This window comes from Vipera ursinii (assembly GCF_947247035.1).
Source record: "Vipera ursinii genome assembly, chromosome: 2".
Lineage (NCBI taxonomy): Eukaryota > Metazoa > Chordata > Lepidosauria > Squamata > Viperidae > Vipera > Vipera ursinii.
In genome coordinates, this window is record NC_139513.1 from 280272423 (window position 1) to 280300259 (window position 27837).

At 42.0% G+C, this 27837-nt stretch overlaps 2 protein-coding genes across 3 annotated transcripts in view; one reads left to right on the forward strand and one right to left on the reverse strand.

The window, feature by feature from the left end:
- WDR7 (WD repeat domain 7) overlaps nt 1-4623 on the reverse strand; it is a 238868-nt gene extending 234245 nt beyond the window's left edge. For both annotated transcript variants that reach the window (XM_083354765.1, XM_083354766.1), the window contains exon 1: nt 4484-4623. The gene's annotated coding sequence lies outside the window, so the exon portion shown is untranslated. The remainder of the gene's footprint in view (nt 1-4483) is intronic.
- A 1975-nt stretch (nt 4624-6598) lies between these two features.
- The window catches only part of TXNL1 (thioredoxin like 1), a 32127-nt gene continuing 10888 nt past the window's right edge, over nt 6599-27837 (forward strand). The window contains exons 1-7 of the mRNA XM_083354808.1: nt 6599-6890; nt 17836-17932; nt 19627-19800; nt 23105-23227; nt 23452-23521; nt 24208-24380; nt 25353-25457. Of these exons, the coding sequence (XP_083210934.1) occupies nt 6793-6890; nt 17836-17932; nt 19627-19800; nt 23105-23227; nt 23452-23521; nt 24208-24380; nt 25353-25457 (840 nt within the window). The 5' untranslated portion in view covers nt 6599-6792. The remainder of the gene's footprint in view (nt 6891-17835; nt 17933-19626; nt 19801-23104; nt 23228-23451; nt 23522-24207; nt 24381-25352; nt 25458-27837) is intronic.

Here is a 27837-nt window from a genome sequence, read left to right on the forward strand (position 1 = left end):
CGCTTGGCAACTGGCCCATATTTATGGCAGTGGCAGTGGTGCCGTGATCATTTTTTGTAACCTTCTGACAAGCAAAGTCAATGGGGATGCCTGATTCACTTAACAACTCCAATGATTCACTTAATCACAGTGGCAAGAAAGGTCATAAAATAGGCCCAAACTCACGTAACAACTGTCTTGCTTAGCAACAGAAAATTTGGGTTTAATTGTGGGGATAAATCAAGAACTACCTGTAGTCACTTTCTCTCAATTCAGTCTGCCTCACGGGGAGGATTAAATTAGGAGAGGCCCACAATCATTTTAAATTCCCCAAAAAAGAAAGATAGGTATAAATACAGCAATTCATATACTTTCATCACACTGGTTTCAACAACTCGATGAACCAAAATGTAGCTTACTTGTTTATGGTTAGCCTAATATAGACTAGGATATGTAAATGATGGTTTAAAAGCATCAAATGTTAATGCCAAGCCTTATCTATTCAATAATTTTGTTTAAACAACCAAAGTTTAAGCACACTGGGTGAACACAACCCTCCATAATCAACAGAAATATTAAAGACACTTCAACATTCTACAAATGTGAAAAGTATTGTACCCAAATCAAATCTTGTATTTGGAAAATTATCCGATGATGGAAAATAGAATTCCCCTACAAAATACCTCTCAATTGTTCAGTTAAGGTTATGTTCCTTAAGTCAATGATACTTAAAATAAATCCACTCATTTACATGTACACTTATTTGAAGTATGTACTGCTGAGCCATATTTATATTCTAGAGCAATACCCATAAAAAAATCTCCCTAAGTAATTACATTAACTTCACATTGGATATTAATCAGCATGGTAGAAAAAAAAGCCAATTTAATTCTGCTTCAACATAGCAATTCTGTGTATGGTTATTTGGCAATAAACCAATATAGTAATCATAAATAGAAATGAAATTCATTTAAGCCATGATCGCAAAAGCTGAAGATTTTCACAAAACACAGTTGCTACACCAAAAAGGCTCAGCACTTTGATTTACCAATCATGATTTCAATAGTAAGCAATTATTTTAAAAGGCAACTGGAGTTCGTTTTGAAAAACTGGACTTTTGTTTTGCAAAAGCCTTGGTGAAGCAGTGGGCTAATGCCTCCTTAAGTAACACCAGCTGCCTGCAATTAGTGCAGGTTCGCATCCCACCAGGCTCAAGGTTGACTCAGCCTTCCATCCTTCCGAGGTAGGTAAAATGAGGACCCAGATTGTTGGGGGCAATTAAGCTGACTTTGTAATAATGCCGCTTGGGTGTGTGTGTGAAAGCCCTAATAAGCAGGCATATACATAGAATGAAGGCTACTGCTAAGCTTGTAAGCCGCCCTGAGTCTTCGGAGAAGGGCGGGATATAAATGGAATTAAAATAAAAATAAAATAAAAGTCCAGTTGCCTTTTGAAAGAGCATCTTTGGGACAACCATGACCTGGATGACTAGGAATCTCCACAGTTCTTATTTCCCAAAAGAGTAGCCATTGGAAAAGAACATGTACTAAAGAGATAATCTGAAAGAAGGATGAGGAAAGAAAAGAAGCAATCAGCAAGCAGAGCAAACTAGCGCACAATTGGATTTATTCGGTTTCAATTGATAACATTGTATGATTTGTTAGTGTTTGTAAAACATGATTTATGATAATGGTTCACACTATTATGGTTTTCTTAACCACCAATGATCTTAGTGAAAACAAACCATAAACTCTAGTAGTTTTCTAATGCCATTCCTAAATCAACCTAACTTCCCTTTGGAACATGCTAATTAATGTCTAACAGTTTTCACAGGTTGAGCCTCCAAACTACAAGCGGTCCAATCAGTTCCAGGTATAATGATCCAGACAAAATAAGCCCAACCAACCCCCCAACCCCCAATATCCCAACAGCATGATATGGAAGGAAACAGAATGCGCTAGATCAGTGGTTCTCAACCTTTTCTTCACCACATAACCCCCTTCAAATACCTTTCGTGACCATAACCTTGGTGGAGCAGTGGGCTAATGCCTCCTTAAGTAACACCAGCTGCCTGCAATTAGTGCAGGTCCGAGTCCCAACAGGCTCAAGGTTGACTCAGCCTTCCATCCTTCCCAGGTAGGTAAAATGAGGACCCAGATTGTTGGGGGCAATTAAGCTGACTTTGTAATAATGCCGCTTGGGGTGTGTGTGAAAGCCCTAATAAGCAGGCATATACATAGAATGAAGGCTACTGCTAAGCTTGTAAGCCGCCCTGAGTCTTCGGAGAAGGGCGGGATATAAATGGAATTAAAATAAAATAAATAAAATAAAATAACCATAACCACAGACCCCCAAGACCTATCTCAAGATTTAAATCATAACATTTCTTTAGGCCTTTGTGGATCCCCTGTGATGACATTGCAGCCCTCTCCCCCCCCCAGGGGTCTGGGGACCACGGGTTCAGAACCACTGTTCTAGATGTCTATGAAGATTTTCAGTCATCCAGGTCATGGTTGTCCCAAAGGTGCTTTTTCAAAAGGCAGTTGGACTTTTCTTTGTTTTTTCCTTAAAGACATTTAAATCCTTCCATTTCCCCAACTGCCCCCCCCCTACTGCCCTCACCATTCAGAATTGAAGTAGCTTCTTGGATGAGAAGCAAAATGCCTTCAAGGGAAAAAATACAAAGAAAAGTCCAGGTGTCTTGAAAAAGCAGCTTTGGGACAGAATGCTCGGTTCATATATAAATTACACATAACAAATTTTGTGCCTCTCTAATGTTATGCAGGAAATAAAATCTGGAAGGGAGAAGAGAATTAGTGTTACTATTTATCAGTGTAACCCGGTACTGTATCCTACGGAAAATCAAGTATAGCATAAGGAATATTAGCCATCTAAATAGAGTATGCGCAGAAAAGAGATCCTTTCTCTCACATCAAATGGAAGAAGAGAATGTCTTTTATTATATGGGTTCCAATAAGGAATCTGCCATTGAAATCAGCAAAACTACAATCTCTGACCATCCTCAAAGCAGTGGTTTTACTACAACAACATGATGCTAAATACGTATTCATATGTGCGCTAACATAAAAATGCACCTCAGGGATCACCAGACCACTTCCTTCCATATGAAATAATCAATACAAAGCAGTAACTATTTAAAAAGAAAGAAAGAAAGAATTTTATGTTCTCCTAGAATTCTCATGGTTCCCCAAGCTCATCTCTGGATTTGGGTGAAGAGTTTTAAGAGAACTATAAGATGTGCACTGATCCATGTGTACATTTCAGTTTCATGGATGCAAAAATAGATCATCTTACTAAAACACAATGGAAAAACTGATTCTCATTTTGGGGCTGAGGAAAACCTGCCAGAATAAGTATGAGTTAATGATAAGTGGGCAAAGCGGGGATCTCTTGCCAGGAAAACAAGGTTGCATCTGACACAGGCAGAAATGAGTTGATTTGGCTACTCAAAAGGGTGACATTCAAATGGGGTGAAAAATATCAGAGCGGGGAGAGGGACACCTGGTACAAATGGGGTAGTAGCGATGTCCCCATCTCTGGAAGAGAAGAGAAGAGAAGAGAAGAGAAGAGAAGAGAAGAGAAGAGAAGAGAAGAGAAGAGAAAAGAAGGGGAGGGGAAGGGGAGGAGAGAGGAGAGGAGGAGAGCCCACTGGGTGAGATTTATGGTAAGCATGTGTGATCAAAAACAACCCAGAGTTCTCACTCATGGCACAAATGAGCAAGCTCACATGATTTCATTTCAGAGACATTATGCAAAGATAAGGAAAAGGATCTAATGCTGGGAAAGGTGAAAGGAAAGCGAAGAAGCGGAATGAATGAACCGAATTTCAGCAGTAACGGGTGCAATGCTGGAAGACCAGATTAGGGACAAATCCTCATGGAGCAAACGTATCTTATGCCGTCGTCGCTAGGAGGTAAAAATGACTTGATGGCACATAATCGATCCATCGATCGATCAAAGGCGGGGTGGTGGTGGTAGGAAACCTGCTTGAAGAGATCCACACAGAGAGAGAGAAAAAAGGGCTTCCCACCCGGGGAAGCTAAATGAGTGAATTTCTCTACAAATGTCATCTTACTTCCCAGATAAAGCAACTCCCATCAACTCACCCTGAAAATAACCCTTAAAAAAAAGAAAGAAAGCATCACGCACAAAACCACATCTGAGAGAGGAGACAGGAGGAGATGCGGGGTGGGGGTTGGGGGGGTTTGAAGTGGGTGCTTACAAATCCCTCCTGGTTGTAAAGGGTTTGCCAGGCACACACACCGCGCAGAGACACACAACCACACTTCGGAAATGGGGGAAAGAGTCAGATAAGAAGGTGAAGGAGAAGAGGGGCGGCGGAGGAAGCCACGGGATCCTGCCGTCAGCTCTGGAAACGAAAAGATGGTTGGGAGGGAACCATAAGGCAGAGGCTGCAGACGGTCAACTTCTACCCGAACGGCCACCTTAAAACAGGGGTCGTGCTGCCCCGACGGACTAGTACCTGCTTCGGCCGCGTGGAGCAGCCTCCTGTTCCTCCTCCCGCTGGGAGAAGGGCGCCTTCAAGCCTCCCGCGACCGCCCTCGCCGGCTCCGCTTCCTGCTCGCCCCTCGAAGCCGGGGCTCAACGCAGCCGCTGGAAATCAGCTGACGGACTGGCAGCGGCCGCGACGGCTGCCGCAAGTGTCGCAAAAGACCCCGCGCGGTGCTCGGCGGCAGCCGCCTCGGCCGCCAGAGGCTGTAGCCATGGAGACGGAGAGGCGGGGCGGAACGGGGGTCGGGTTTCCGAATGACGTATGGCATCGACGCTGGGCGGGGAAGGAGAGCGCGGGTTGAAGAAGAAAGCAAAGCGAAATGCATTAATAAAGGAGAATGTTTTGTAGCTCAGGCTTGACTTGGGGGGGGGGTCCTTTGGTGCTCTCTGAGCTTGCTTGTTTTCTTACAGACGTTTCATTACCCAGACTTGGTAGCATCATCAGTGCTAGAGCGAAATGTTAATGGGGCAGGAGATGCAGGCATGTAAGGGAGTGTCCTGGGAGGAGGAGGAGGATAATAATAATAATAATAATAATAATAATAATAATAATAATAATAATAATAATAATAATAAGAAGAAGAAGAAGAAGAAGAAGAAGAAGAAGAAGAAGAAGAAGAAGAAGAAGAAGAAGAAGAAGAAGAAGAAGAAGAAGTAGTAGTAGTTGTGGTTGTTGTTGGAAGGGACCTTGGAGGTCATCTAGTCCAACCCCCAGCTCAGGCAGGAAACCCTATACCATATCAGGCAAATGGCTGTCCAGTCTCTTCTTAAAAACTTCCAGTGTTGGGAGCATTCACCACTTCTGGAGGCAGGTTGTTCCACTGGTTAGTTGTTCCGTCAGGAAGTTTCTCCTTAGTTCTAGGTTGTTTCTCTCCTTGACTAGTTTCCATCCGTTGCTTCTTGTCCTGCCTTCAGGCGCTTTGGAGAATAGCTTGACTCCCTCTTCTTAGAACATAGTGGGCGCCAGCAACTTAATGCTTTCTGACATTGTCAGCTTCTGTAAAAGGGGGAATGTCTATGGAGATTCTCAGTCATCCAGAGAAAAACAAGGAAGTCCACTTGGACTCCGGAAAAAAAAGCACCTTTGGGATATAAATGGGGGCTTATGGTGCAAAAAAGATGGAGACAAAGATAGGGGGGGGGTGTTTTGTTTTACCTTGGCTGCACTGATTATGCTGTAATTGTTTTAACTGTTGCCATCAGCTCAAAGTCATGTTTCAAGGCGGACAATCATACACGTTGAATTAAATTACCACTGTTTCACTGAAGCTAAAATTCAAGTAACGAATGGCATAATTATTACAGTATTTCTTTAATGGTTCTGTATTTTATATTTTGAATTTTGATCTGGCCTAAGAGATAATCAAGGTATTAAGTAACGAATTACCTAAAACAGCCTATAGTAAAGCTTCCAGTAAAATACCTTTGCTGATGCTATTCAATTTTCTCTGGCGAATGTACCCAGTTTTAAAAGAATCCTAGTAAAAGCACATTTTCAAAATAGCATACCACAAAGGTTTAAGCCACTCTATATAAAAAAATACGGTAATTCAAAAAGTTACAGCAGAAAAGCGCCGTATATACATAATGACAGACAGAGACAATTTCTAAAGCTTCCGTATCTCCAGAAGAGTGTTTCTCAACTTCAGCCAATTTTAAAAAGTTTGGACCAGCTGGCTGGCTGGGGAATTCTGGGAATTGAAGTCCACACATTTTAAAACTGCCACGGTTGAGAAACACTGCTCCAGAATCTCACCAAAGGACCTGTATTTCTATCCAGACATCTCATGCCCACAACCAAGATGGCAGGCAAACTTGCTCCTTTCCAGAACCTAAAAGGCTCCAGCCCTCGGTCAAGTTGACTTCCGCCTAAAATCGAGGCCTTCCGCTCTCAATCTTCCCCACTTCTTACAGCGGCTCACCATAGAGAGGTAACCCACGCTTAGACCGGCGCCTCTCTGCGCTCAATCGCCTCCGTGGTTTCTTTTTTTTTTTTCTTCCCCTCCACGCTTACCGGAAGTTGGCTCTGCCCAACCTTTCCCCCTCACCCACTTCACCGCTCTATCCCTGAACGACTCGCGCGGGTTAAAGTTAAGGAAGGAGCGGGAAAGGGCTGAGCTCCCCGCGCCTGCGCAAAAGATGCTGTGGTGCATGCTGGGCGTGCGTCTTCCTCCTTCCCGCGGTGACTGTGCAGATACCGGGCGACGAATTGCCGCGTCTACCGCAGCCGGCGCCGTCCTGCCGTTTAGCAGCCCCCGCCGCCCGTGAGTCGCTGCCGGGATGGTCGGGGTGAAGGTGATCGCTAACGACGCCGACTTCCAGAGCGAACTGAGCGCCGCCGGCTGCCGGCTGGCGGTGACCAAGTTCACCATGAGAGGGTGAGTGAAGGAGCCCCCTTCGCCGCCCATGTCGGGTCTCCGCGAGGGTTTTCCTCCCTGTTGGGAACAGACCCGCGTCAAAGGGTTCACACGAGCGGCCTGGCAAGCGTCGCTGGAGAAGGGAGGCGGCTTTTTCGGGGTGGAGGGTGTTGAGGCGGTGTCTTATGGTTTGTGGCGTCCCCTTTCCTGTCTGGGGAGCGAGGAACCTTCGCTGAGTAGCTGGAGGCCGATTTTTTGGACCATTTGCTCAAAACTGTATATCTAGCGTGGATATATTAAAGTCAAATTGAATCAGAATTATTTATTTATTTATTTATTTATTTATTTATTTATTTATTTATTTATTTATTTTATTACATTTATATACCGCCCTTTCCCGAAGGACTCAGGGCGGTTTACAGGGGAATTAAAAACCAAAATACAAAAGTTAAAACAAGTTTAAAAAGAAATTATATTTGTCCCTGTATAAATAAAACCCCAGTTAAAATAAGATCAAAATAGAGCTGAAAGGTCTTCTAGTCCAAACCCCCAACCACCACCACCACCACCCCCCCCTTCAAGCAGGAGACCCATTCCATTTCAGACAAGTGGCTGTCCAGTCTCTTCTTAAATCGATTAAATCCAGTCTCTTCTTAAACCCAACCCAGACTGGAGCAGTAGTAATAGCCAGTCTGGGGCTAGGATTGGCTCAGTAATACCAGAGGTGCAAAAGTTTGAAAGGATGTAAAATGAAAACGAGTAAGGTGGACCCCCTGCAACTTTCTCCTTGGAAAGTAAAGACTTAAGCCAGTGTTTCTCCAACTTGGCAACTTGAGGATACGTGACTTCAACTCCCAGTATTATCCAGGCAGCCACAGGTTGAGAAATACTGGCTTAAGCTTTCTTCCTATCCAGGAGGGGACATTTCCTCCTTTTCTGTTCTGCTTTCTGGAGGAAGAAACGGCTTTTGTCTACTGTGCTCCGATTCTGTGGGAAGGTGTGTCCTTTCAGCCGTATACCCACTGATCAATATCTTTGCAGGAGGCAGTACCTCAGATGGCCAGGGCAGGAAAACAGTCAAGGAGATGAGGAAAGAATACAAATTGGACTTTCATATGTGGCGCAACAGGGCGTGGGGGCTTTGAGCCTATCCACAGTACGGCAGTGCTGAAGACTGTCCAGAAATCTTCCCTTCTCAGCATACTAGGCTTCAGGTGACATCAGCTTGGGTGGCTTTTTAGAAGATGCAAAGAACATTTCTCCAAAATCTTGGGGAGTTACGAACACAAGAAGATAAAGCCAGGTCAGCTAGCCAGACAACTGAAGCCAGTTATGAATTGGTCACTACCAAAGCAAATAGGCAAGTTGGCAGGAGATATAAAGGATATCAGGAGATTCTAGGACAGAGGTCAGAAAGAGTACTCTGACAGCATCTAACTTTTAAAAGCCTCAGGAAAAATAATCTCTTTTTTCCCCACCAAGAGAATGACGGTAGAGGAACGAAAAACTGAATGTGGAGCTGTGTTAGGGGAAAAAAAACATTTGCAAGGAAAGTGCTAGAGTGGTATGAGCTGACATAGTGGCCCAGGCCTGGGTCGTTTTTGACTGGTCCCGATTTCTGTACAGGGGATAGGAATTCCATTATGCTTTTCCCCAGAGCTAAATAATAATATGGCAAGAGGAGTCCATACCTCTTTGTAGAGAATTTGCCATTTCACTGCCAAAAGCCCATCCAGGGGCTCTGATTGACTTTCATTGTCTGCTTATTTGAAGGCAGGAACCAAAGGAGTAGAAAAAAAGCAGGTTCCTTTGGAGCAGGGGTCTTCAAACTAGGCCCTTTTATGACTTGTGGACTTCAACTCCCAGAATTCCTCAGCCAGCTTGCCTGGGAGTTGATGTCCACAAATCATAAAAGGGCCTAGTTTGAAGACCCCTGCTTTGGAGGAACCAAAGGAGTGAAAAAACACTGCAACTTCATTTTTATTTTCAGTTTTGCAATGGAGAAGGTTCTCTGTTCCTATGATCTGCCCACAGGCTGGGAATGCATGGAAAATATTGTTCAGCCATCATCTTCTGAACAAATTTTTTTAAGAAGCTGTTCAGGGAGATAATCAGACTGGACTAAAAGTTTTTAACTATAGCACTCAGGATGTAGAAAAAGAAGGCATAAGGAAAGCACTGATTCCTCTTTTAATAAAATCAAAACCCCTATCTTCTTCCAAACAGGAAGTAGAAGTAGGAAGCATACACTGGGGCTCCCAAGTTCAATATCTGAAACACCCACCCAGTAACCAGGCAGAGGAGGCAAGAACCAAAGTAAATTTCCCTCAATATGACACCTTTATTTATCAGATAGACCTGCAGCAGTAGACATTTTGCCATAGTGGAAAATACACCTGCCAGAGCAGATGGTTGCTGATGAGTTGGCGCTGCAGGAAGGTAGAACTCAGAAAAGAGGCAGATTTATGCCATCTCCTCAAGTTCATCTTAGAATGAAAGGTAAATAAAGCATTTGTAGGACATGAGCAATGTAGAATGCATAGACTTAAAGAGGATTTCTCAATTGTGGTTCTTATTTGTGGTGCCTAAATAAAGATAATAGAACTATTTTGATAAGGCTTATTGGGGGGAAAAATACATGCTTGGTTAGAAAAAATGTTGGGAAAACATGTAGTATTTAATCCAGAACTTTTTCTATTAGGTATAATACCAGAAAAAGATTAATAAACAAAGTTTATATTTGGTTCTACACATTACAACAGCAGCAAGAATAACCTTCGCGCAATACTGGAAAAATGAAGAAATACCACCAGAGGAAGAAGTAATTTTAAAAATATTGGAATGTGCAGAGATGGACAGATTAACTATGAGACTGAAAGATAAAGAAGAAACAGAATGCTACCAAAGCTGGGAGTCATTCTACAAATGGCTAGAAGAAAGAACCAAAGATTAGGAAATAATAATAATAATAAGAAGAAGAACAAGAAGAAGAAGAAGAAGAAGAAGAAGAAGTAGTAGTAGTAGTTGGAAGGGACCTTGGAGGTCATCTAGTCCAACCCCCTGCTCAGGCAGGAAACCTTATACCATTTCAGGCAAATGGCTGTCCAGTCTCTTCTTAAAAACCTCCAGTGTTGGAGCATTCACAGCTTCTGGAGGCAGATTGTTCCACTGGCTAATTGTTCTATATATGCCATATTTTCTGTTTTTGATGTTATTAATAATAATAATGTTGGAAGGGACCTTGGAGATCATCTAGTCCAACCCCCTGCTCAGGCAGGAAACCCTATACCATTTCAGACAAATGGCTGTCCAGTCTCTTCTTAAAAACTTCCAGTGTTGGAGCATTTACCACTTCTTGAGGCAGGTTGTTCCACTGGCTAATTGTTCTAGCTGTCAGGTAGTTTCTCCTTAGTTGTAGGTTGCTTTTCTCCTTGACTAGTTTCCATCCGTTGCTTCTTGTCCTGCTTTCAGGTGCTTTGGAGAATAGCTTGGCTCCCTCTTGTTTGTGGCAGCCCCTGAGATATTGGAACATTGCTATCATGTCACCCCTCACTCTTCTCTTCGTTAAACTACACATACCCAATTCCAGCAACTGGTCCCTATATGTTTTAGCCTCCAGCCCCCTAATCATCTTTGTTGCTCTTCTCTGTACCCTTTCTAGAGTCTCGACATCTTTTTTACACTCGTGGTGACCAAAACTAGATGCAGTATTCCAGGTGTGGCCTTACCAAAGCATTGTAAAGTGGTATTAGTAGTTCACTTGATCTTGATTCTATCCCTCTGTTAATGCAGCCTAGCACTGTGTTGGCTTTTTTGGCAGCTGCAGCACACTGCTGGCTCATATTGAAGTGATTGTCTATTAGGACTCCGAGATCCCTCTCACAGTTACTACTATTGAGCAAGGTACCACCTATACTATACCTGTGCATTTGATTTTTGACTATGACTATGTATTAGCTCTTCTGAAGCCAGACTGCACGCTATGTAAGGAAAAAACTAATAAAATCTTTTTTTTAAAGAAAACTATTTTGAACCTTGGATCTCAGAATAGTTCCAATAGATAGCAAAGCTTTTAAGAAGAAAATATTAATTAATTGAATTCATTCTGCTGGATGACTGTACGTAGTCAATTGGCCTCCTCATATCCCAATCAGGATCCAGGCCTCTGTTTTATATATAGTAGTAATCAGTTTCAATTGAAAGCTTATCTTTTTGTCCTGCATCAGTACCCAGTGAGCTAACAACAATCCTTGAGGCTTATTTAAGAACCCAAGAGAAATGGTCATATCTACTGGCACTTACAAACCTCCAACTTTCTTTTTCTTCTTTTTTGAATCTACCCAATCATCATATAGGTCTTATATCTGGGGTCACCATTAGCACAGAAGAAATGAAGTAGTTCCTGCCTCAGAAATAAATTCATAAGATAGGAAAGAGATCCTAATATATGGAAGGCTAACTTATAAAACTGTCAAGCATGATTGCAGCACTGAGCTTAGTTCCATGTGCTTTTCTTCAGTGTAGGCTACTACAGGGGCTTCCTCTTCTATTTCAGAATCAGATCAGAAGACCCACAGGCACAGAATAGTGCCAAATAAGGCAATTTAATCTTTGCATTGGATGGCTAGTTTCAGCAATCTTGACACATGGAACCAGTTAAGGATGTTGTACAAACTGAATGAGGAGTCCACTTCCAAACCAAGCCAGAGGTTGGAACACAATCATTACTTCCAATCAACCCACTGGAATAGAGGACACTGACTGATGCTAAAAGCACGCTCAGACTACATTATAGCTAAATCTCATTTAAATGCTTAGGATGGATCATTAAACCATCAGTCAGTTTACCATAAACATTCTCTCCTAGAAGTTTGTCTTTGACAGTCTTAATCTTTACTTGTGGGGATAGGGAAATAGGACAGTCTCGGGCTATGTATATTCCACTAGATTAGGGGTAGGCAACCTTGGCTCTTTTATGACTTGTGGACTTCAACTCCCAGAATTCCTGAGCCAGCTTCTGGCAGTTGAAGTCCACATGTCATGAAAGAGCCAAGGTTGCCTAGCCCTGCACTAGATCAAGGAATTTCAAAGCCAGTTTGCTATCTCGTACACAAATTCATTTTCCTAATTCCATCAAACAGATACAATATTTCTCCCTAACTTCTTTCCATTCCCAACCCACTCCAAGGAATGTACTTGACTCAAATGTGAAGCTCAGAGGATTTACTTAAATGTACCTTGGACAAAGAACATCTTGTCTCCTACAAACAGGAAATATGGGGAATTCAGTTTCCTGCTTCACAATTAATGGAGTGGGAGGTTGTGGTATTCACAACTAGCAAAATATTGCCTCCTTCCTTCTTTATAGCTCTGTTGGACATTCCCACATTATTCACAGATTTATAGGATAGCTCCAGCAGAGAGCCAGCTACCATTATATAATATTTTAAATGGGTAAATTCTCTTCCTCAGATTTCAGCCATGCTGGATCACAAAGAGTGCTCTATATTGATCTACCTTGCAGGAAGAGCATTTAAGTATCAAATCCGTCTTCTGGTGACTAGAAATATAAATCTTCTCCCTAACTGGTTTTTCTGATGGGAAAGTGAAGCATAAAGACAGCACAATTAGTAAGATTACATTATTCTACTTGGAATATAGATATTATTCTTAACAACATGACTGTTCATAACCAGCTGCCATTTTGTTTTAATAACGTCCCGGAGTGGAAGACTTCCAGAGGATTTCATATTTCAGTCTGCAGTTTATGGGCACTGAGAAGTGGATATACAACTTAATATGTACCTTGGGCTCGCAACTTGGGAGTCCTCCTAGATTCACGACTTACCCTGGAAGACCATATAGTGGCCGTGACTAGGGGGGCTTTCGCCCAGGTTCGCCTGGTGCGCCAGTTGCGGCCCTATCTGGGCCGGGATGCCCTGTGTACGGTCACTCATGCGCTCGTGACCTCTCGCCTAGACTATTGTAATGCTCTCTACATGGGGCTTCCCTTGAAGACCACTCGGAGGCTCCAACTGGTACAGAATGCGGCCGCGTGAGTTGTCTTGGGAGTTTCACGGTACTCCCATGTTACACCTTTGCTCCGTGAGCTGCATTGGTTACCAGTTGTCTTCCGGGTGAGGTTCAAGGTCTTGGTTATGATCTTTAAGTCCTTACATGGCATGGGTCCGGGATACCTCGAGGACCACCTGCTGCCGGCGTCAACTCCCCTCCGCCCTGTGCGTGCCCACAGAGAGGGCCTCCTCAGGGTGCCTCCGGTCAGGGAATGTCGACTGGTGGCCCCCAGGGGGAGGGCCTTCTCTGTGGGTGCTCTGGCATTATGGAACCAACTGCCGGTTGAGCTCCGGATGGCATCGGACCTCCGATCCTTCCGTCGCGGGTTGAAGACCCACTTGTTTGAGTTAGCTGGTCTGGCCTGATGGGGAATATGGGTTTTTAATTGGTTTTTATTATTCTATTATTGTTGTATTTTAATTGGGCATGGTTTAATTCTCTTTTAATTTTTGTATAGCTATTTATATATGCCCTGTGAACCGCCCTGAGTCCCTAGGGAGAAGGGCGGTATAGAAATCAAATAAATGAAATGAAATAAATGAAATAAAATATAAAAGAATATAAAATATAAAAGAAAATGGGAATCATCAGCGACTTTACAATTTACAATCATTGGCCTAAATGATATCAGTGAACACATCTTGCCATGCCTTTTTTCTGAGGTTATTGGGCACTGCCAGGGTTTTCTCACAAACTTGGTGAACCATCAATGAATATTTTGGCTGCAGTTCAGTTGAACTTAAGAGATCTTGTACTTCAGGCATAACTGATTAATAACAATCTCTGCTGTCGTTTTTTAAAAGTATAGTGTTGATTGCTGGCTGAAAGCATTTTGGAAGAGATTCAGATACATTCGTGTTGGAGGAAGTTGTGCTGGTGGATTTTGGCCATAGCATCTCAGTAAATTTTTGTTTAGATGGTGGGTTCTTTGAAAACCAGTTGCTGAAAATAAGCAGCAAGTAGGGGCTATTAACATTATTGCATTTTTTGTGGCCTGCCTAAGAATCTCAGTCGATCCTTTAAATTTCCTGGATGAAAGGCAAGATATGGACAGCACAAGTTAAAATACAATTGACTGCTGTTGGATACAGAATAATAGGGGGTTGATAATTTGGTTTCTGACGAGTGTTTTTGATGAAATGCCCAGAATTTTAAAACATGGGCTGTGTGGTTGGATTTTAGAGAAGTTATCCAAAACATCTGGAAGGCACCTGCCTGTTCCTTCAGTCTAATCAAGCAGAATTCTTGTATTCCTTCGTTTGATGGTGTGGAGCTTAGAACAATGATATAAAACATGATTTGTATACAGGTGAGCTATAATTCCTTGCAGTCTCCTTAATTTTTCATAAGATTTTTAAAAATCTTGCCTATCTTCTAAGCTTGTTTGTTTTTCTGGTCTCAGTCATAACTTGTGACTAATGGTCACAGGTTCAGATAGGTCTATCTTTCTGTAATGTTTTTGATGTTGTGATATACAGATGGTTCTTGATTTACAACCGAAATTGGGACTGGGTTTTTGGTTATAAATCGAGGCACATACATGACCAGACCCAATTTTATGATCGTTTTTACAGCAGATATTAAGCAAAACATGTGGTTGTAAGTGTGAATCACACTGTCCCTAAGCAAATTACTCAGTTGTAAGTGTGAAGCCATTTTCCCAAATGGGTGGTTCCCTCTCCCTCCAGAAAAATAATGATTTATTTATTAAATGTTGCAAATCACGGTCCCAGGGCTGCAGGATCCTACCACATGTGGTAAAAATGAGCCGGTTGTCTGAAATGGGGTCATGTGTCAGGAAGGGGGGCACAGCATTTTATGACAGCCAGAAGTGCACTATGGGCCATAAAGTATCCTTTCTAACACTGTGATAACTCTGAACTGTATTCACCTCCCTATCATAAGGGACCACCTGTGTGTTCAATTTCATAATAGTCTCTTAGAATGTGCAGTTACTCAAGGAACTGAATTGCTATTCAGCTTCTGTAAGGGGAAGAAAGACTTGAGGATACCTACATAGAAACATGTTGTGGGTCATAGAGAAGCTAAGACATAAAGAACCTTACAAAAGCTAAGCAAAGGTGAGTAATGAATAAAAAGAAAAGGCCAGGGGCCAAAGAAGTTAGAAAAGTGAACAATTAATTAGATCAGACATGTCAAACACAAGGCCCGGGGGCCAGATCCAGCCCACAAAGTGATTTCATGTGGCCTGCGAAGCCATCCTGGAAACAGTGAGGGAACGGCCCCCACTGCCTTGGCCCTGGCCCAGAGACCCTCCTTCTGCCAGAGACCCTCAGATCTGTCCCACTCCTGCCCAGGCCCCCATAGGCACCCTTGATGCAAACGATGTAGAGTTGGTGACGCCCACCCAGTAGGCCACACGCACTCTAGCCACGCCCACCCAGTAGGCCACGCCCACCCAGGCCATACCCACCCGGCCCCCTGAGGGCAACCGCAATGCTGATGCGGCCCTCAATGAAATTGAGTTTGACACCCCTGAATTAGATATTTGGCAGATACTTTGTATTCAATAAATAAAGGAAACGGGTGAATGCCCATTTCAAACTATGTAGGAAAGAAAATATGAATACTGGGTGTCAAGAGACTGACTAGCGGAAAGGTTCACAGTATGAAATAATCTTGGGATGTGAAAAGTAAAGCCAAGTGATGGGTCCAGTTTTTTTGTGTCAAATGATAAAACATAGTTCATAAATTATTGAGAAAAACAAATTCCTGTAGGGTTATGCAGACTGAACCATGAGGTTAAAGAAAATTAAGAGGTACAACTAGGGGTACAACAGTGCTTAAAATTTTGTGAAAGCTTTTTGAGTTTTCAATATTTTTGCGTAAATATCCCCTAAAACGTGATCTGTTCTCCACACAGATCCTAAAACTAGATAAAGAGAATCAAACAAGTGAGCCAAAAACACTATACTGTACTTGTTTATTTATTGAGGAAAGTGACCACCACTCTTAAGTAGAGATGCTGCGACGGTCATAAGTATGAAGACCAGACATAAGTCACTTTTTTCAGTGCCATTGTAAGTTTGGTCACTAAACAAATAGTTGTAAATCGAGGACTATCTGTATTCTTTGTTCATTTAGGTCAGGGGTCTTCAAACCTGGCTTTTTTATTACTTGTGGACTTCAACTCCCAGAATTCCCCAGCCAGGCATGCTGGCTGAGGAATTTTGGGAGTTGAAGTCCACAAGTCATAAAAGGGCCAAGTTTGAAGACCCCTGATTTAGGTATTTTTTATAGTCTTTGAACCATTGTGTTACAGACAAGACACAATTGAGCAATTGCAGTAGGAGAAGATAATTTGGTGCATCTGAAGGGTTGACTTATCTTGTGGTCTGTTGAAGAGTCAACTCTAGACTTGTCAAACTTGCTGTTCTGCATTATTTGGAATTAGAAACTGTTCTAGAATAGAACCGTATTTAAAACTAATCTTTGTTTTTGTGTTTCAGTGCCTATATGCATTGTACAGATTCTCTTAGTTTAAAATCTAGCTTCATTTTTTTTTCCTTTAGTGAACTTGTTCAAATACCTATGTTGTTATTGAGCTAGGCATACAACTTAGCATCGCTTCCTTTTTAAATGACCAGTTCTTCACTGAAATTTGCCATCTTATTTTTCACTGCCAGTTGTATTCTGATTTAAAAAAGTAAGTAAATAGCTATAAATGTACAGGTGGTCCTCTACTTACTACCACAATTGTACCCAAAATTTCTGTTGCTATGCAAAGCAGCTGTCAAGTGACTTTTGCCCCATTTTGCGACCTTTTTTGTCACAGTTGTTAAGTGTTAAATCACTGCAGTTGTTTAAGTGAATCATGCAGTTGTTAAGTGTTGTAAGCTTCCCAGCCGGCTTCCCACGTTGAACTTTGCTTATCGGAAGCCGGCTGGGGAGGTTACAAACGGTGATTACATGACCCCAGAACAGTGCAACTATCCATGCCAGTTGCCAAGCGCCCAAATTTTGACCATGTGACCATGGGGATGCTGCAACAGTTGTAAGTGTGAAAAACGGTCATAAGTCACTTTTTTCAGTGCTTTTATAACTGAATGGTCACAGAATGAATGGCTGTAAGTCAAGCACTACCTTTATTGCAATTTGTTACAGTAGTACTTTGTTGAAGTGTCCTTTAAACAGTGCCTGAGATATATTTCTGAAAATGGAGAGTGATTATTTGTGGGATGACCGTGTAACAAAACTTAATTCAGAGTCATAGGCTGAATCTTAGCAAATAAAGATTGTAAGTGTTTAAAGTGGTTAGGGGCATTTGACACAGGAGCACAACTATAAAATGATGGCAAGTAATATTGTGGTGGAGTGTAGCCTGGATTCTCAGGTGAAGAGGAGGTCATTCCAGAGGAATAAAAGACAGTTATGTATAGATAGTTTGTGTGGGAGAAAGTGAATGAAGATGACTCCTCCCTATTAGTTCCCAGAGTATTTTTTTTTTATGGTGCAAACTGCTTTTTGGGAATCTAGGAAAAATGAAGTGTTTAGCACAGGATTGCGTTGGCCGGCTAAGGAATTCCGAGAGTTGAAGTCCACAGATCGTAAAGGGACCATAGTTGCCCACCCCTGCCTTAGCCTCAGCTGTAATAAAATAGTAGTCAGAGAAGGGAGAAAACAGTTTGTATATTCTATTTTCCTTCAACTGAGCTTGGTGATGCCTCTAGATTTTTTTTCAGCTTTATATATGTTGTGAAGGACATGGCAGTGAAGAAATGCTTTTTCCCGTATCAGTCTTCCTCTTCCATTTATTCTTTGTTATAGTTTGTATTTTCAACTGAATCTCTAGGGTGACTGTAGCTACTTAAATGACAAATAGTGTTGTTCAGTTGTGTGTTTTCTTTTCTTTTTTCTTTTCCCTTGGCAGCTGTGGTCCTTGTTTGAGGGTAGCTCCTGTTTTCAATGCTCTGAGCAATAAATATCCCCAAGCAACATTTTTGGAAGTTGATGTACATCAGTGCCAGGTATGTAGTGCTATGTATGTGTATTTGGCTGATTATGAATGAACAACTGTCACAGATTTAGAAACAATAAATAAATTTCATTTAGAAATCCACTGACTTCAATAAGCATAATTACCATAATGAAAGACTATAGATTTATATATATCAGGAAGTCAGTCATGGCTTATTATTGATAAAACTCTTTAAAAATATATTAACTATCCAACGGTCCATGTATTGTTGGGTAAAATTTCTACAATAAATTGTCTAACTCAGGCACATCAAACTTGCAACGTTACGCAACATATCGCAACTTTTTCCCCATTGCCGGCAATGGGGTGGGTGCGGTTTTGGGATGACGTGTCCGGCCCACAGGCCGGCAGTTTGACATGCCTGGTCTAACTCATCCTTGCTGCCACCATAAGCTTGCAAGCTATTCCGTTAACTGTTGTGTGGAATCTCTTAGTTTTATTTAAACAGGCCAACTTGACAAAACCTAGTTAAGAGTAATCACAGTTAATCACATTTAAGAACACAACAGTTTGCAGTCAGAAATGAATGTATTTAGTCTTTTAACCTCTGTAGTAGAGTACTGTGTCCAAATAATGGGATTATATTATATTCCAAAATGAAACAATTTTGTAATGTGGGAACTGAACCACAAAATATTGCTAGTGATCCTAAACCACCCACCTTCCTGGGGTGCACAGGGCAAGTTTGGCAAGTCTGTCTATGTGGAGAAGGTGATCCTTTTTAAGTTCCTGTTAAGACCCTGGTGGCATAGCAATTAGAATGCAATATTGCGGGCTTAACTCTGCCCATGGCGAGATGTTCGACTCTGACTGGCTCAAGGTTGACGCAGCCTTCCATCCTTCCGAGGTTGCTAATTGATAGGGGCAATATGCTGACATTTGTAAACTGCTCAGAGAGGGTTGTAAAGCAGTATGAGTGGTATATAAGTCTTAAGGGCTATTGCTAAGTTCCTCAGTGTCAGACCATATTGGGCTTTATAGGTTACAGTCAGCACTCCGAACTGTGTCTGGAAACATGGAAACTAATTGGTAACCAGTGCAGCAATTGTGGGATAAGTGCTATAAGAAGTCACTTTGGTCTAGTGCCGGGGTAGGCAACCTCGGCTCTTTTATGACTCATGGACTTCAACTCCCAGAATTCTTGAGTCAGCATAGCTGACTCAAGAATTCTGGGAGTTGAAGTCCATGAGTCATAAAAGAACCGAGGTTGCCTACCCCTGGTCTAGTGCTTAAGCACCAGGCTAGAAACTGGGAGACTCGTGAGTTCTAGTCCCGACATAGGCATGAAAGTTGGCTGGGTGACCTTGGGTCAGTCTCTCTCTCTCAGAGCTTGTTTTGTGGGGAAAATAGGAGGAAAGAAGAGTATTAGATTTTGTTGCCATCTTGATAACTTAGAAAAAAATAATAATAAATGCACTTTGAATTGCTAATGTGCCAGCCAGTTTATTTTGTACCAATTACCGTTTCCAAGTGCTCTTCAAAGTCGGTCCTCGTAGAGCACACTGCACTGATCCAAGAGAGTAATAAGTGTGCAAATGACTGTGGCGAGGGCCTCCTGCTGCAGGTAGGGTCACAATTGGTACACCAGCTGCAGCTGGGCCAAGCTCCCCCCCCCCTCCTAGCCTCCAGCTGCCTTTTAAAATGTTTCTGTGCTGTGCTAATTACTGGTTTTCTCAATGTTAGGGGACAGCTGCCACTAACAATATATCAGCAACTCCGACATTTCTTTTCTTCCGGAACAAAGTGCGAATTGATCAGTATCAAGGTGCAGATGCTGTGGGATTGGAAGAGAAAATCAAACAGCATCTAGAAAACGATCCTGGAATCAACGAGGATGCCGATATTCCAAAGGGATACGTATGTGCATCTTATTTGAACCTTATTTTAATCGACTGATATGGTACTCTACATAACAACGTTTGGCCTGTGGTGCGATGTTTGTTATACAAACAGGTGCTGTTTTTCCAACTTCAAAGGTTCCTGGGATTTTTCTCTCCATTGCTAAAAGCAATTTCAGAAAAATTAGAACATTTTCAAAACAGTCTCCAATACAACATCATCAACTGCAATCAGAAATGCAGAAAGTTATGTATGTATGTATGTATGGCCTGATCTATATACCATTCTTTGCTGGTATTTCTTTCAATGATTTTCTCTGAATATACAGCTTTTGCTTTTATGGCCTGCAAGATTGATGGGATAATAACCCCATTTTATTGAGAATTGGATCTATAGAAATTCTTGCGAAAGACTAATTCACCCAAAAATCTGTTTGGTAGCATTAACCCTTAAATATTTACAGGGTTAAGTTGTTCTTTTTTTGAGGGGGAGGAGGCAATTTGTTTATTTTTTATTAAATTTTTTTTGTTAAATTTGGGGCACTGTCTCCTTGATGTATCTTGGCATCCTGAAAGCAGTTAGCATACTCCTTATAATTCTGTTGGAAGTCCAGAGAGGAATTTATTTCCAGTGGACTGTATGTCCTCTGATAATGTGGTTCTCCTTGAAGTGCCCAACTCAATATCTTTTGCCATCGTTATGGTTTGTAATAGTTACAGATGACACTGGATGAAGTTAAAAGTGCTTAAAGCTTACACTGACTCAGAGTGAATGGGATTGTTACTTATTTATCAAATTTATATGCTGCTCATCTCAACAATGAGAAGCAGGCAGAAGAATACAGTAGTGGAAATGATTATTAGTCACCTGGACATGAAAACTGTTGAACAAATTTTTTAAAAATAATATAGAAGCAAAGCTATTATATAGGATAATATAGAAGCAAAGCATGAGCTAGAATCCTCATTGGGATTCTTCAATTGATCTATTTTGCATTTTTTCTAAAACACACAAGGAATATTTGAAAGCTGTGTCATTCTTTCCCTCCGAATGCCAATTGTTGGACAAGTTTTTCCCTCATTCAACTGCCAACATAACCATGCTCAAGTGAGCAATGCTTAAGGATGCTGAAGTGCATGCTTTATTTTTATAATAGCTTTCCGACCATTCAGGATATATTACTATAAACTGAACAGATGGTGGCTTAGCTAAACACTTATTCATAAAGGAATGGAAGGAATATGACTACCGTATAAATCTCCTGAAAGGAAATTCCCTGGAGAAGGTTGGCTATCCTCACAAAGTAGAAGAGGAGAACAATTTTTGGTACACGTAGTCCTCGACTTACAGCCATTCTTTTAGTGACTGTTCAAAGTTCCAATGGAACTTGAAAAAAGTGACTTATGACAGTTTTTCGCACCTATAATCGTTGCAGCATTCCCCACGGTCACATGATTAAAATTCAGTACATGCAACTGACATGTACTTACGGTGGTCCCAGGGTCCCGTGATCACCTTTTGCAACCTTCTGACAAGCAAAGTCAGTAGAGAAGCTAGATTCTCTTAACCACCATATTACTAACTTAACTGCAGTGATTCACTTCACAACTGTGGCAAGAGAGGTCATAAAATGAGACAAAGCTCATTTAACAACTGTCTTGCTTAAGCAACAAAATATTGGACTCAATTGTGTTTGCAGGTCAAGGACTACCTGTACAGGTGACATGGTGTGTGGCTTGTCTGGAAGAGAGCTGATTTGAATTCTGCCACATGTCTCAAGTAGTCTACAGGATCGAGATCAATCCACCTTAACAATCTATTATTCAATAATAGTGAATTTACATATTCAGCGGCCTAAAGACCTCATCAATAATTATACATGCATCAATTATCATTTGTTCCTATACCAAACCCAGACCAAGGAAACCATATTAGGCCTTATTGTTATGAGCCATATAGCAGTTAAATGGAACATCTCATTCTGATTTTTAAAAGATGCAAATCTTTTGTGGGTTTTTTCTGTAAAAGGAAAGAGCCGTCATAGCTTGGCAGAAATGTTAGTGCAGATATAATCCTGATCAGGGAAGAGGGGTATCTATCATCTGTACCGAAGTTGAAGAAATCCTTACTCTATTGTAATTCTTACTCATCAATCCCACGAATCCAGAAATGGGAGAATTTATACAGGATTTTTATATTGTTTTTGTCAAATTCCATCTTTAGAATTTGCTCCAGGGCTGAGAGGTAATCACTCCCAGCAAATGCTTATCATGTTTTCCTTATTCAAGTCTTACCTCTGGGCTCCTGAATGTTGCAAATCACGATCTTGTTTGACAGCAAGAATGACACATGTGTGTAAATGAGAACCTTAATGTGACAAAACACTCAACTAGAGCTGTCAGTTTCATTACAATTTCTAAGCAGTGTTTGATATTATATTCCCCTTAAAAGGGCTTCATTTTTTGCCTCTTGCCCCAAATACTAATAGATTTGCTGACTGGGCAGGAGGTCAGTAGGTGGGCTCTTTGCAACTGCAGTGCCTTGTGGGTTTGTTTTTCTGCATTAGCAAATGCAATCCATTGCATGTTGCTGAAGGTTGGTATTTGCAAAGAAACCTAGAATTACATTAAATGCAAAACCAAAAAAAAACCAAAACAGAACCCTGCATCTCTTTTGAGATGTTAAGTACTTGAAATTCACAGCTAAATGGAGACAAATTCTGTAATGTAAATATATCCCAGATTACCTTTCCAAATGAATCTTTCTTATGTAAATAACTCCCATGAATATAGGCCACTTGAATTTGCACCAGTTCAATTTGCAAATGTTGCCTGTTACCACCGTCTTCCTTGCATCTAGTGTGAATGTAAATAACTCATGCTAATAGTTTACCACATGTGCTGTTTAGCAGTTTTGATTTGACAACAGGCAACTACTTCCACCTGTTACAAGATTTTAAAATTGCCTGCCACAAATGGACAGCTCCAGAATAGCAGGAAGTTTGTGTGTTCAGCTAAATAAATAGGGTTTTTCTCCCTGTTGACTCTTATTTATTGCATTTGGGGGGGGGAATCAAATTTATTTACAACTTTATTAACCAATTATTGTTTTAAGAACATCTAGGTCTGTGTTTTTCAGCCATGGCCCCTTGAAGATGTGTGGACTTCAACTCCCAGAATTCCCTAGCCAGCATATGATAGCTGGGGAATTCTGGAAGTTGAAGTCCACACATCTTCAAGGGGCTAAAGTTGAGAAACACTGCTCTAGGTAGTACCTTATGCAGAACAGCCAAGTAATGAAAGCTACTATCCTTTCCTTCCAGATGGACTTGATGCCATTTGTTAATAAAGCTGGATGTGAGTGTCTTAATGAAAGTGATGAACATGGATTTGATAATTGTTTACGTAAAGACTCTACCTTCTTGGAATCAGACTGTGATGAGCAGGTATTACAACTTTCAAAAAATAATTAGGATGTCTGGACAATAATCATTTATTTTTCAATAGAGCAAGTGTTTTCATTTGTGTGCTTATTCAGATCACCTATTCTTGGTTCTGATTTGGAAATAGACCTAAGGGAACAAGTAACTCAAAATTTGTGCAGCAGTGTGTTGTCTACCATACATTTTGGCTTTCTGTTATCAATCTTTTTTTCCCCTTTCCTCCACAGTTGCTTATAACAGTAGCTTTTAATCAACCGGTCAAGCTTTATTCTATGAAATGTCAAGGGCCTGATAATGGTAAGTAAAAAAAAAGTTATTCCTCAAGAAGAAGTTCCACTGGTACTGTTTTTAATTCTATGTTGATTTTAGTAATACAAAGATAAGCTACAGGTTTTTCTGTTCTCTGTTTTGGTTCTGTCTAGATCTCCACATTGCAGGATAAGAGTTAGAACAAATTAATTGAAAATATAATCAATGCAGGTAGAACTTGGCAAAACAAACTATTCAGCCCTGCTTAAAGCAATTGTGTTCCAAAGTCACATAGATAAATTTGTCTTGTAATGGCACCATATCATTTTTAGTGTCACTTTGCCTTTGAGTACACAACATAATGTGCAGTTCTCATTAAATAATTAAACCATAAGAGCAATCATGTAAATGAAACCAGATTTTACCTTGATAGTGGTATTTACCTTTCACATTTAGGTTGAGCTTAATGGTTTGTCAGTAGAGTTATACAAGATGTTTGATTTTTTTTAAAAAAAATCCTTTCGGAATAAAATTTCCCAAAATATCCTATTTCAAACACAAAAGTGTCTGAACTTAGAAACCATTTTAATACTCACATAAGCTCTGGCTCACGTACAATGCTCAAAACCACCTCGTCATGTTCAGTGTAGGAGATCTCATGAGGTGTTACGTTTTTCTGTCAAGATAATTTGAATTAATCTAGGTTTCTGAAAAGGATTATGTTTTTATTATAGGTCAGGGTCCAAAATATATAAAAATATTTATCAATCTTCCTCGATCAATGGATTTTGAAGAGGCAGAAAGAAGCGAACCCACTCAGGCTTTGGAACTAACACCAGATGATATTAAAGAAGACAGCATAATTCAACTTCGCTATGTAAAATTTCAGAATGTTAACAGTGTAACTGTGAGTACAAAGACTTGACTTCCTTCCCAGTAACACAGTTGTGCCAAGTTGAACAATCCTGTAGTTTGAAGCCTGCACTGGCATCCTAGAATTCACATTCAAAATTAGCTGCCGGCAAGCTTGAGTCCCACCGATTATGTTCTGCAGGCTTAAAATTGAGTTATTTTAGTATTCCGTGGTTTTAACTCATTTCCTTTGAGCTTGGCTCTTTATTTATTTATTTATTTATTTTTATTTTTATTCCATTTATATCCCGCCCTTCTCCGAAGACTCAGGGCGGTTTACAAGCTTAGCAGTAGCCTTCATTCTATGTATATGCCTGCTTATTAGGGCTTTCACACACACACCCCAAGCGGCATTATTACAAAGTCAGCTTAATTGCCCCCAACAATCTGGGTCCTCATTTTACCTATCTTTCATGGATGGATGTCGCTTTTACATATTTATTTATTTATTTGTTTGTTTGTTTTTATAAACCGCCCTTCTCCCGAGGGACTCAGGGCGGTGTACAGAGTAAGGTAGGTATACAGATTGAAACAATACTGAAAAACAATAGTCAAAACAAACTGGGACCCCAATTAGAGCTATCAGGCCAGGCCGGACTGCTGGAACAGGTAAGTTTTTAAGTCGCGCCGGAAGGTGCGGAGGTCGGGGGCCATCCGGATTTCAGTTGGCAAGCAGTTCCAGAGGGCTGGCGCACCCACCGAGAATGCCCTCCCCCTGGGGGCCACCAGCCGACATTCCTTGAGCGGTGGCACCCTGAGGAGGCCTTCTCTATGGGAGCGCACAGGACGGTGGGGTGTTGACATTGGCAGAAGGTGCTCCCGTAGGTAGTCCGGACCCATGCCATGTAGGGCTTTGTATGTCATTGTTAGCACCTTGAATTTCACTCGGAAGGCAACCGGAAGCCAGTGCAGCGCACGGAGGAGAGGTGTAACATATGTAACTCAGGACTCATCTCTTCCCTTTTAGTTATTTGTCCAGTCTAATCAAGGTGATGAAGAAACAACAAGAATTGCGTATTTCACGTTTATTGGAACACCAGTTCAAGCAACAAACATGAACGATTTCAAGCGGGTAAGTTCAAATTTGGCTTCCAAACACAAAACAATTATTTCTTGACTATTGTGTGAATCTTATACATATATTCAAAAATAACTGGCAGTGTTTTCAAAAAAGAAAAGTTGAATTTGTTTCTTTGGTGTCTTTATTCTTAAAGAGCCAGAGAATGCATGGTTGCTCTACAAAGCTTATAATGACTGCTTAAGCCAAAGATTTCCATGATTGGTTATTTACCCCTAAAAGGCCAAAATGAATGTGAGGAAAGCATGTAAGGAACCAGGAAACCCATTGAAAAAATAACATATTCTTTATTCTCACTGATTCTTTACTTCTGCATAATCACTCTCACAGCCTTCAGTGCATAGTTTCTTGATTTTTTTTTATCCGATTACAAAAAAAATACTTCTATAAAATGAATCTGACCTCTTTGGAACAGTAAAACTGGCTTTGATACTGGATTCTTAGTTGTAAAGTGAAACCACCGTTTGTTTTATGTAAACAATTTGTTAAGGCCTTCCATTTTCCAAAAGTGACATTGGACCAAATAGGTTAAAATCACAAAACAATAATTAAGAAAACTAAATATCCAAGTCCCTAAACTCAATCCAACTCATAATATAAGCATATTAACCAGCAGAACGCACCTAACCGCATGGCCCTAGAAGGAATCAGCAATATCATCATCTAGCAGAGAGCCTGCTTTTTAAAAAATAAATAAATAATAATTCTGGATTAACACAATAATGTAAATGGGTGTTTGTTGACTACCGTATATACTTGAGTATAAGCCGAATTTTTCAGCCCACTTTTTGGGCTGAAAAAATCCACTTCGGCTTATACTCCAGTCAACAAAAAAAAAAAAGAACTTACCGAGGACTTGCGCGCGGCCGAGCTACTTTGCCTGACGCTGCTGGGGTCGCCCGGGCGCCTCTGCTCGCCCTCAGCAGCACCTGGCCCGGAATCACATGGGAAACAAGCCTGGCAGAGGAGCCGGAGCGGCGAGCAGAGGCGCCCGGCCCAGATCCTGCAAGGCCCGGCCGAGACACGCGCCCAGCAGCGGAGCTGCTCCGGCTCCTCTGCCGGGCTTGTTTTGCATGTGAGCTACTTTGCCTGACGCTGAGAAGACCCGCTTGGGCACTCGGGTTGGTGTCAGTCTCCGCAGGCCCTTCTCGTTTCCAGGAACGTCAAGCGCACTTGGCTCCCCACCCCCACGGCAGGGCAGGGCAGGGCAGAGACTTGCTCGCCCTTCTGACGGCCCTGAAGAGAAACGAAGGGCTTGCAAACTCCCCGCGAGAAGCTGGGCGAAGCGCGCGGCTGGGCGAGTGTGTGCCTGCGCACGTATTTACGAAAGAAACGCTCCGAGAGTTCTTCTTTCTCCGCCCCCTTGGGGGGAACTCTAGCGACTGCTGTAGCCGCGCTTCTCTTCTCGGCTCCAAAAATAGGGATTTCTACTCTCTCTCTCTCTCTCTCTCCCCTCCCCACCCCGCATTCTCCTGCCTCTTCGATTGCGACAATAAAAGGGCGAAGGGTGCGCTGGTTTCTTCCTCCTTCCTCCCCCCCTCCCCTCCCCTCCCCGATTGTCAGGTGAGGCAGCTGGAGGTCTGGCCGGGAGATTGTAGCCGTTTTGAAACGCCGCGGCTTGAAACGCCCGATCAGCTGATTTTCGGGGCGGAAAGAGCCACGGCTTGAATCTGCTTGTATTTGTTTGAACTTAACCAGAAACGGCTCGTAATGGCTGGAGGAACTGCAGAGGGAGTGAATGCTCTTCTTTCTCCGCCCCCTTGGGGGGAACTCTAGCGACTGCTGTAGCCGCGCTTCTCTTCTCGGCTCCGAAAATAAGGATTTCTACTCTCTCTCTCTCTCTCTCTCTCCCCTCCCCACCCCGCATTCTCCTGCCTCTTCGATTGCGACAATAAAAGGGCGAAGGGTGCGCTGGTTTCTTCCTCCCCCCCTCCCCTCCCCTCCCCGATTGTCAGGTGAGGCAGCTGGAGGTCTGGCCGGGAGATTGTGGCCGTTTTGAAACGCCGCGGCTTGAAACGCCCGATCAGCTGATTTTCGGGGCGGAAAGAGCCACGGCTTGAATCTGCTTGTATTTGTTTGAACTTAACCAGAAACGGCTTGTAATGGCTGGAGGAACTGCGGAGGGAGTGAATGCTCCAGCCTGGAATATTTGGAAAGGCTGGGGGAACCGGATGAACTGCAGCTTAAGCGACTGTTGCCGGAGGAGCCATGGCTTGAAACGCCCCAGTTTTGGGGCAGCGTTTGCTTGTTCCGGGTAGAAAAAAAGCTGTCAACCCCGGCATCTTTTGCGGGGATTTCCCATTTCCTGTTGCGAAACCAGCCGAGCCCAAGTCCACCCTTTCTTTTTTTTCCATGGCACGCTCGGTGCCTTTCC